Source organism: Dysidea avara, chromosome 1 (assembly GCF_963678975.1).
Source record: "Dysidea avara chromosome 1, odDysAvar1.4, whole genome shotgun sequence".
Classification (NCBI taxonomy): domain Eukaryota; kingdom Metazoa; phylum Porifera; class Demospongiae; order Dictyoceratida; family Dysideidae; genus Dysidea; species Dysidea avara.
This window is the reverse complement of record NC_089272.1, coordinates 9,229,670-9,240,071: the sequence shown is the minus strand read 5'-3', so window position 1 is coordinate 9,240,071 and position 10,402 is coordinate 9,229,670. Positions and strand designations below refer to the sequence as shown.

Genomic DNA, 10,402 nt, shown 5'->3' with positions numbered 1-10,402 from the left:
TCATACAGTATGATAGTACTGTATAGTAGGGGTTGGTAATAAATCATATGGTTTTGTGGATTTTCGCACCTTAAAAAATGGCCTTGCAATAAGTTTTATACCCGAAAAAACCACCTGGAATGCATTAGTACTGTTATAATGATGCTGTACCTTGGGTAAACGAAGCGAAAATTCGAATGTTTCGATGTACAGTGAGTTTTAAAAATTTTCAAAATTCACCTACATTTCATCTGTCTGCCTGCTGTAAGACCCGGTAGCGCTAGGTGTACGGCTCCAGAAATTTCAGACAGCCAAGGTAATGACGGCAGATTCACAAATCTGTTGTTCCGATTACGTTCCGTCCACTGTACCATGCTGTTTGCTTTCATCATTCATTCGCTTCTTTGTTCTTCTCAAAGGATAATTAATAGTTGCGGCACGTGCCACAACCCAAACACGTGATTTTAATGAAGTGTAAATACATGTGTGTAAGATGAGGGTGAACTGATGTCGTACCCAAGGAGTTGTCTCTAGAATTTATTAATACTGGGTATAGTCGTTTTATATAGTCTTAATTACCAGTTTAGCTTTTTTGTGAGGTAGCTAGCTAATAATGTCTTTGAGGGGCGAATTCACCTCGGGATCCAGACTTTTAAAAGTGAGTGTTCCACTCTTATAATGGTGAACTCTCCAGCGATGTTTTACTGTAAAATCATCAACATTTAGGCCATTACAAATGCAGCTGAAGCCTTTATAACAGTTGCTGTAATAGCTTTAAAAGATAAAGTGATAATTATTTTAGAGGCGCTTATTGCATATGAAGGTAAAAGATAGCTGCTTCAAGTGATTTGTCTTGAAAATGTTAAAAGTTATTGCTAACCGCACCAGCCCTAAAAGTGGTGTTCCTCCCAAGCTGGCAAGAAAGAACTTCCTCCAGCAACTTTCTGTTGCACTGTGGCAAAGTAATGCTAAAATGATCTTAAGATATTGGGCCCTTCAGGACAGTGATGACGATGACAATCTCCTCTACCCTTAATTATTGTATTCACCTTTATGTAGTTGTAGTAGCTAGTTATGTAGTTGTAGCATTAATCTTATTCTTTATTTCTCAGTGATATTTATACTATGCAGATAACAAAAAAAAGAGTATAATATAGCTAGCTAGCTAGACAAAAAAAAAGAAGCAAACTAGCTATTTAAAAATTTAAAAAATCAAAAGGAAGTAGGGGTTGATATAATAGTATTTTAAAAAATGGTTAGTTTAAAAATGAAGTAGGGATTTATGCAATAAAAAGTAGTGAAACAAGAGATGAATGATGGTATTACAGCATAGATCAATGGGAAAGTCCCTACTTTGGCAAATTAGCTATAATTTTGCTCAATGCCAAAGTAGGGACTTTCCCATCAAGCTATGCTTTAATACCATCATTCATCTCTTGTTTCACTACTTTTTATTGCACAGATCCCTACTTCATTTTTAAATCAACAATTTTTTTTAAATACTATTATATCAACCCTACTTCCTTTTGAAATTTTTAATTTTTAAATAGCTATGATACTTCCATCAATTTAGTAGAAGTTCAATACTTCCATCAATGGACTTCACTTTAATCATTAACCACGATGCTTCCAACACTGGAGTTCAATAGTTCAGTACTTCCAAGTTCCATTAACTACGATATTTCCATCACTGGTGTATGATTTTGGCATATGGTGTTTACGTACTACAAGTACAGTAGAAGGAAAAGTTAGGAATTTTAAGTTAGATTAGGGATCAAAGAAAGAAACAACGGAATAGCTAAAAAGTAGTGAAACAAGGGAGGTTGCCTATACCTGCAGATATACTGGTGGACATTTATAGACTGATTAGGAACTAAATATCCACTAGTATATCTGCAGGTATAGGTAAACTCCCTTGCTTCACTACTTTTTAGCTATTCCTTTGTTTCACTTTTTCTTTCTTTGATCCCTAATCTTCCTAATTTTTCCTTCTACTTGTATGCTAAGAGACACTGCCAACTGCAAGCATCTTCTGACAATATGGACATTGGTAAGACTTCTTCCTGATTGACAACTTTTTCTATGTATAAGGTAATAGCCTGACTGAGTGAACACTTTATTGCAGTGTTGACACTAGTATGGGTTTTCTCCATTATGGGTTATTAAATGTAATTTCAGGGTATCGCGTTTTGCAAATTTCTTACTGCAATATTGACATTGGTCTCCATTATGAGTTTGTAAGTGTTCCTGTAGATCTTCATTTTGTGTAAAAGATTTGTCACAGAATTCACATTGAAAGTGTTCACTATCACCAGCTGGTATTGGTGTCTGTGATGTTGAAGAATTGGTAACTTCTTGAGAGCTTGAGTATGTGGACGTGGGATGGTTATTTTGTTCATGTCTCCTGATAAGTTGTTGAAGGTTGATCAGTGTAGTAAACACTTCTCCACATTTTCCACACTTGAACACTTGTGGATTAGCTTCACGGCAAGCTTGACTGTACTTCAAGTGAAGATCAAAATTGTATTTTTCCATAAACTGTGCTTGACAGTGAGCACAAGCGTAGTTGGCATCTGTATAGATAAATACATGTGCCTGTACATACGTATTTATATGCATGCATGTATGTTACATACATACGGTAGAGTTGTTTGACATGTAATATATAAACCATGGTTACGTACGAGGGGTACTGCTGCTACTGCACTTATGTACATACTCCCTGACTAAGAAGTCAGAGGAAGTTTACACTGAGGTGAAGTCGAGCAACACTAAACTTCCTATGACTGAGGAGGAGGGGTGCATATAAGTGCAATACACCTTGTAGCTATGGTCCATATAAAACATATACCATGTGTCTAAATTAACTTGCACTACACAACATACTAACAACCCATATGCACAAAAATTAATAGCACCACTTACACTTAATTCACCATAGTTTGGCATGGTAGACATGCTGATAGTCTTTCTCTCACGGGTCTGCTTGCTCAAAATGGTAGTAACAATTGATTGTGGGACTTAGTAATCTCCATAATCCCCAGGACTGGTCTGTTCATATCAACCAATGTAGGAGCAACATATTACCTGCTGCTACCCATATCATCAAGTATGTATTGTACCTTGTGTGGGAGGGAGGATCAAAGTGCTGACGTGTACTGTGTTTTAAGTATACTGTATGGCCAATTAGCTACATAACTATACATATACGTACTGCACATATCAAACAGTTAAGCAGATGACTGGGAAATACAGTAATATGTGACTGTCTCTGGGAAAACTGGTCTTATCGCCCATTTAAAAGTATCGAGAAACGTCAGTTTTAAATATTCAGAGTGTTGTAGCTGGCCAGTGGTGGTAGCTACGCATACCAAATTTTCACACGTTTTACAGCAATTTCTTACCTTCCAGATCATCCACTGAAGAAGTAGCCAACAGCTAAGTTTCCCACCATTTTAGATAGTTTTTAAACCGAGGTTGACTGTATCAGGCGAGCTCCAGAAGGGTGGGGGGGGGGGGGGCGGGGGCCCTGGAAGGTGGGCAAGATGGTGTTCAAAAATTGAAAAGTAACGTGTTGGGATGAATTAGGCCAAGTTATGGGCCATCCAGGGCTCACAACTGGCTAAAATGAAAGAAAATTTACAGCACAGGTCATTATCCAACACCACGGAGCTGTACAGCCACACACAGCCATCTCCCGGTTGGCCAGAGCTCCATCAAGACTCCAGACCACTCGTACGGCTCGCTTTAAAAAAGCAGCCAGCAAAAGCAGACCACTTTACTCTGGTCGACTGTGACAGTGAAATTTGATAGTGCATTCATTAAGCTTTGTGTTTGTGTGAAAAAGTCATTGTTTGTGTGAAAAAATCAAACTTCCTGTTTTGGGCGATAAGAACGGTTTTCGCAGATCCAGTCACAAATATAATAGTTGTGCAGAAGATACAGCACATATAAGGAATGTCATTAAAATAATCCCACTCAGATAGCATGATCGATCACGTGCATGACATCAAACTAATCCCACCAGTTTGTTCTACAACGTGACATAGAATACTTACTGATATTCTGAACACAAAATTTTTTATTTACTTTTTTTTTCCTTTGGTACTTGAGATAAATACTCCAAGCAAGACAACTAGGAAGTACACTGAATATAAAACAAAGCAACTCTACCTATGCTTGTGTATTCCATACACACGTGTGGTAGTGCCTTAACTATAACAATACTGTTATGCATGCTTGTACCATTAGTCAGTAATCACTTATTATAAGAACAATAGTTTAGTACAGTGTATTTTATTTGGTGAAACCCCACACCTCAAATAGTTGCTGTATTTGAATATTGTGTCCTTAAATGAAGGCATAAATGCTGCCGTTGAATAAATGCTGTCATAGTTATTTTAAAAATTATTTTAGACATGTTGTTCTAAGAAGTTAACTCCTTACCCTTAGCATAAGCGACTGATTATTGACCAGTATGTATTATCGACCTAACAATTTCCCATAAAACAATGCATTCCTCAGTAAATGCGTACTTGTTTATTGGACTGTTCTAATGGTTTCTCTCCTCTTTTACAGGTTTTTGACCATCAGAGTAAAAAATACAAAATACTTGGCTGAGTGCTTCCCATTGCGCTTCCCACTGCAAGTTTGTTTGATGATGCAAAGGTGAGTTTGCTACGTTTGAGTGGAGAAGAAGGTGATAAAAGACCAAGACCATCACTACCAGTGCTGTACACAATGGAAATGTAAAGCCCCAGGTTCTACAAAGCCTTACAGTAGTGGTGAATCCTGAATCACTTCTGAATCATAAGCTGGACCCATTGATACACTATGCTACCAATCCACCCTTGTTCATTTGTGTAATGGACTGACAAAAGCAGCCAGGTTGTTCTATTCAGTCCTAAAGAACATTTCAAGCAAGTAAAGACTTGTATGTTGTTTTATTGAAAAGATGATATTTTGTATTAATAAACTGGTTTTGCTCATAACTCACGTTCCAACCATGCAATTGACCTGAAAAATGGTGGGTATGTACATTAATACATACATGCTGAGTTATGTCGTATATGGCAGGATGTGACTGAGTTTTCATGCACAGTGATATTAGCAACTGGTCAATAATTCATATATGGAAAATGTACAACGTACTGGTCGATAACAAGTATCGGTGGTCGATAATTCTGCCTATACATAGTCTCAGTCTACCACGCTGAGCATTAAATGAATTGGTCTAGGAAAATGAGACCACAATTACTTATAGCTGAAAGACAGCCAGAGCAGATGGTGAAAATTGTAAGTTTATAGCACCTTCCTTTACTGAGTTAGGAGTTAAAGGACGGGGTATGGTTGTTAATCGATCGCTTATGCTATTAGGAAGATGAAGTAATATAGGTTGTACTACTGTATTTCAAAAAAGAAAAGAGTAATATTCGAATTAATCATGTGTCTAGAGGCACCTTTAATCTGCTTTTTCTTTTTAGTGCACATCACAGTGTGATATACAGTACTAGAGCTACTAAATCAGAAACGTGTCTGATTATTTCATTGCTACAATAAGTACGTACTTGCTGTATGGAAGTACTACATACGGTATATACTAATCCTCACCAATAATATGATCCACTGGTAGTCCCAATAGTTTGACATACTGCTCACCATACCATACTAATAGTTCTGTGCCTGGTAGAATATCCTTAATGGTGTAGCAGTAAATATTACCCTGGTATTGGAATGATAATAAATTCTGTTCTTCTTCATGTCTAGCACAATTGATAAATCTCAACCTACTAGCATGTTCCTCATTCTTGGCATCAATGTAGTGAAATTCTCTACCTTTCTTAACCTAAACAAAAAGAGTAACATGTTCTACTGACACTAAAATTATAATAGTATATACCTTCCAGAAGTAACTTGTATCAGTTTCATCAGTTACATCTTCTTTCTGTACCACTTCTCCCAATCCTAGTCCTTCTGGGTATAAACAAGCTCTTTGGAAAACACTTCCTTGCCAGCATTCATAATGGAGGACTTCTTCACTGTAACTTGTAGTGATACTGGTACACTGGCAAAATATTTTGAGTTTTGGTCCCATCCATGGGATTCATCCTATGGTATTAGAGGACCAGACAGTCACCATGGTATAATTTATCACAATCAACACAAACTGGAAACAGCAGAACAATATTAGTGCATAGAAGACAGTGTCAAACAGTATGCATATAGTGGAATTAACTTCAATCATCCAGATATAGTCTACTACCTGTATATACTGTATTTACTTGGTTAAACGCTACAACGTTTTGCTAAAAATTGAGGAAGCGACTATTCGAATTTGACTACCACTCAATCCTTGAAAACATTGTTGAAGTCCTTCTTTTCAAAGTCGGTTGTAACACCACTTGAGTGTGGTTACTATTGTGTTTAACAAAGTACATACAGTATGCATTAAACTATTAATGCAACCTAATTTTGTCATAAGTATTGATTGCTCCTATAGCTAAATGTTATGTTAGAATAGTGTATGTACATTAAATTTGTATCATTCATCATTTCTTCATCAACTCTATATATTATAGTGATGTATAGGTATATACCAGTTAGACTGCACTACAGAAGTAAAGTTGGGTAGAGAGTTGCTAGGGAGGAAATTAACTAGCAATTCATAAATGCTCAACTTGACAACAATTAAACACTAGAGCACTGATGGCACAAAACGGCTCACAGTTAAGGGCTGATAAACTGATCACCGGTGCCCTCACGATGTTGTATTAAATCTTTGCTGTAGTCTATGCAACAATTATATATCTGTGAATACCAGTATGTGGTTAACTATCTACTACTATACATACTGTACATCTTTAGATCAAGCATAATTTATCTACCCAACTATTTGATTACATTCACATACAGTAGCTCATCATCAAAACTTCTGTCATTGTTTTTGTCATCACCAGTTATACCAGAATGGTGAGGTTTCAGCATTTTCATTCCTTCCGAAATCTCTTTTAATGGAGTCAACTTTATGCTGAAGTCTGCAATGTACAGAAAATAAGTATTACACACATACATACATGTATGTGCAAATTCTTGGCTGCTACATTTGATTTCACAACTTTTCATTCTCATTCTGGCATTTCAAGGAGTTGTATTCTCCTTTCACAGCTTCACTGTTTTAGGTCCCAACTGATTATGCTGATCACATAAAACAATAAGAACAGTAGGGATATAACACTTATTATTGTTTTACTGTGATAGTGCATTACTCAAGTTACAAGCAAGTAAGGTTGCCGACTATATTAGTATATGCAAATTATTTGCATTGTTCGTCGGTTTTAATTTTCGTCGATACAGCCAGTGATGAAAAATTTTTGACAACAAATTTTTCCTCATTTAGTAATACAGTAGTACCACCACCAATAGTACATACGTATGGTAATATAGCCACACTTGTATCAACTGGTGGTGTTTGTTTATTTTGCCTGATTGGATTTGTTTTGTAAATCTGGTCACAAATATATAAGCTTTAACATTTCTAATTAATCCTCATCCTTCATCTATATAGCACCAGTAGTCGAGTTGATAAAATCATCATTTCTGTATTGTTTCTGCTTCACTGTATACCACTCCACAATACAATCTGCAAAACAAACTATTTAAACATTTTGCATAAATCATGCTATAGTTACTAGTACATTAAAAATTATAAATTTAAAAATGAAGTAGGAATCCAAGTGATAAAAAGTAGTGAAACAAGAGATCAATGGTGGTAGCTATTACAGCATAGCTCAGTGGGAAATCCCTACTTTGGCATGGTATAGCAATTATTTTGTGTTCAATGCCAAAGTAGGGATTTCTCACCGAGCTATGCTGTAATAGCTACCATCGTTGATCTCTTGTTTCACTACTTTTTATTACTTGGATCCCTACTTCATTTTTTAAATTCATAATTTTTAATGTACTAGTTTGTTTAGTTTTTTGTTAAGGCATACAGCTAGCTATAAACATGTGACTGTTCTATTAGGGTGACTGCTGTATTAGAGTATCCCGAATCAGCCTGCAAAGATGTGCACTTGCCCAAAATGGGGCGTGGTCATTGTGGTTTTGATCGATTATTAGAGTATCTCGAGTCAGCCTTCCAACTTGAAGGTGTGTGGTCACTGAAATACAGCTAGCATTAAAGTGGTGTGTCTCAATCGATAGATCCATAATGCATAGAATAAAGAATGGGCGTGATCTTGTGACCTATCATGAAAGCTATCTAGTACCGGTACCTCCGTACAGTAGCGTAGTCTAAGCGCCTTAAATAATCATTTGGCGTCTATTATTCTGCTTAAAGAAAGTGTTGATACGGAAAATTAACGCCTCGATATGGTTTCGTTGGATGAAGAAGAAGACAAGCAGCCTGATTGAAGATAAAAGAAAAGACAAGGCTCAGAGGGCACACACTCGTCAGGACCCCAAAAGGCACATCCCACTGGTGAGTTTGCTATTGTGGCGTAAAATGGTGGGCGTGCACTGCTTTGTTTGGCCTCTAGCCTTGCGACTGTGGTCAGTCAGTCAGGCAGTCCAAAATTCAAGTTTTGGTGATTTTTTAAACTTCTATATCCAGCCAACTGTAAGTGTTTTGTTGTATTTAATGCTGTTTTATGCATTATATCGACTAGTACTATTCCGTAAAGGTGATTTTCATCTCGTAAAATAAATCTCTAGGATGCTTTTTAAAGACGGAATTTCGGGCAGCACGCGAAAATTTCACCAGGGTCCCTACTTAACGGCACGACTGTACCGTTTGATATCCCATTACGAGTGTAATAGCAATAAGGGATAGCTATATCACTATTTTAAAATCCCAGTGCGAGGGAGATTATGGATATTAGATTAAGTTCCTGTCAGTGTGTTCAATATTTCGTCCAAATTGTGCAAAAATTTAACTTTGTAGCTACTAGAACTTTCAGACAGAAGGGAGAACAGAACTTTCAGACAGAACTTTCTGCTTCTCCATTGCTGCTGCATTAACTGTAACGAAGGCAAGAAATTTATAAAATTTCATGGATTTCACTGGCATTTTATTCACGGAATTTTAATATTTACAACTCATGTACAAATTGTGTGGAATGATCCAGAGATTGATGTCTACACCACAAAGATGTGCTCCATGACATTGTAACAATGGGAGATTTGACTCTAAAAATCACTCCACTAACTATTTGAAAAGTTAGCTACAAGCTATGCACCTCCCACAAGAATAACCTTGTTCAAAGTACACTGGGTTGGGATTTGACCACTCGTCGTGCCCCATGGGCGGGAAATTTAATTTTTGAATAATTAATTAAGTCAATTCCTACCTTTCCAACAGGCCAGGGGATAATGTTGATAAGTGCATTACCAGTAAAGTGAAGACTCAAGTTGTAGTCAAGGATCAAGCCTCAATTAATCAACCAAGATGGGAGTATTGGCCACCTATTGATACTGTCATCCTGATGATCACCCTCGCGTAGAGTGACCAGACTTTTTTTGTCCGAGGTATAGTCCCACCCACACCCAAAAGAAAAAAAGTCTACATGAGCGAAGTACGCGAGACTACAGCCTAGTTTCATCCCAACACAAGTTACTACATACCTTCATATTCCCTTTTGTACTGCTCTGGCGTACAGTCCATTTCCCGGCACAAGCTCATGAGAGTCACCCGAGACTCTAATAAAATTGTAAGCGCTTACCTAGTGCGTCTACACTAGAATAGGCAAGGCGACAAACGGCTGCTGAAGAAACGCACTGAAACGTGAAGGAGCGGAGGTGTAATAGAGCAAATGGAGCTTGTTGGAGGCCGTGATGAAGACAGGCTGCATGAACGAGAAGGTACAGTACTGAATAGTTGGGCTTAAATCACAAGCTTATAGGGCCTTGTGACAGTGTGATCTGCAAGGGGGTTAACACACAGGTAAACTCGTAAGCCACAAGTCAAGACAAGTCAGCGAAAATTTGAAACCCACAATCGAAAACCTTCAGACTGGTAAAGGCTCTAACTCGGGCTCTAAATCTCAAGTCAAGGTTAAATTTTGGGAGGTCAAGACATTGCATCACCCCCTTAGCTTGATATTGGTTTAAGAGTAGTGTACACATTATTTTTGCCCATTCATCACATAATTTGTCATCCAAAAATGATTGCACCCAATGGCTTTGCTTGCTTCTAAGGGTGGCACTGTGTCTTGATCAAAGTGAAAATTTGTGAACAAGACCATTTTGAATAAAGTGAAGCAGTCAAGCTGTTTCTCAGGGTGGTAAATAGCATGCGGCGGGGGACACCTATGGAGGGGGGCTTAGGTCCCCCCCTTTATTGGAATGGTATTTCTCTTGTTGGAGTGGGGCTGAAAATCATGAAAAACTGCACTACACCCATGATACACTGCTCAAATACCCTAAT

At 37.6% G+C, this 10,402-nt stretch overlaps 2 protein-coding genes across 4 annotated transcripts in view; one reads left to right on the top strand and one right to left on the bottom strand.

Annotated features, from left to right (window-relative positions):
* The window catches only part of LOC136255542 (zinc finger protein 431-like), a 135,508-nt gene that overhangs the window by 114,286 nt on the left and 10,820 nt on the right, over positions 1–10,402 (top strand). For all 3 annotated transcript variants that reach the window (XM_066048342.1, XM_066048348.1, XM_066048337.1), the window contains exon 2: positions 9,694–9,837. In XM_066048342.1, coding sequence (XP_065904414.1) covers positions 9,789–9,837 — 49 coding nt within the window. In that variant the 5' untranslated portion in view covers positions 9,694–9,788. The remainder of the gene's footprint in view (positions 1–9,693; positions 9,838–10,402) is intronic.
* LOC136255623 (PR domain zinc finger protein 14-like) lies at positions 1,865–9,708 on the bottom strand. Its single transcript, XM_066048439.1, has 5 exons — positions 9,601–9,708; positions 6,890–7,013; positions 5,879–6,087; positions 5,590–5,824; positions 1,865–2,552 (listed from the first exon to the last, which is right to left on the bottom strand). The coding sequence occupies exons 3-5, from the start codon at positions 6,071–6,073 to the stop codon at positions 2,113–2,115; spliced, it is 870 nt and encodes a 289-aa protein (XP_065904511.1). The 5' UTR covers positions 6,074–6,087; positions 6,890–7,013; positions 9,601–9,708; the 3' UTR covers positions 1,865–2,112.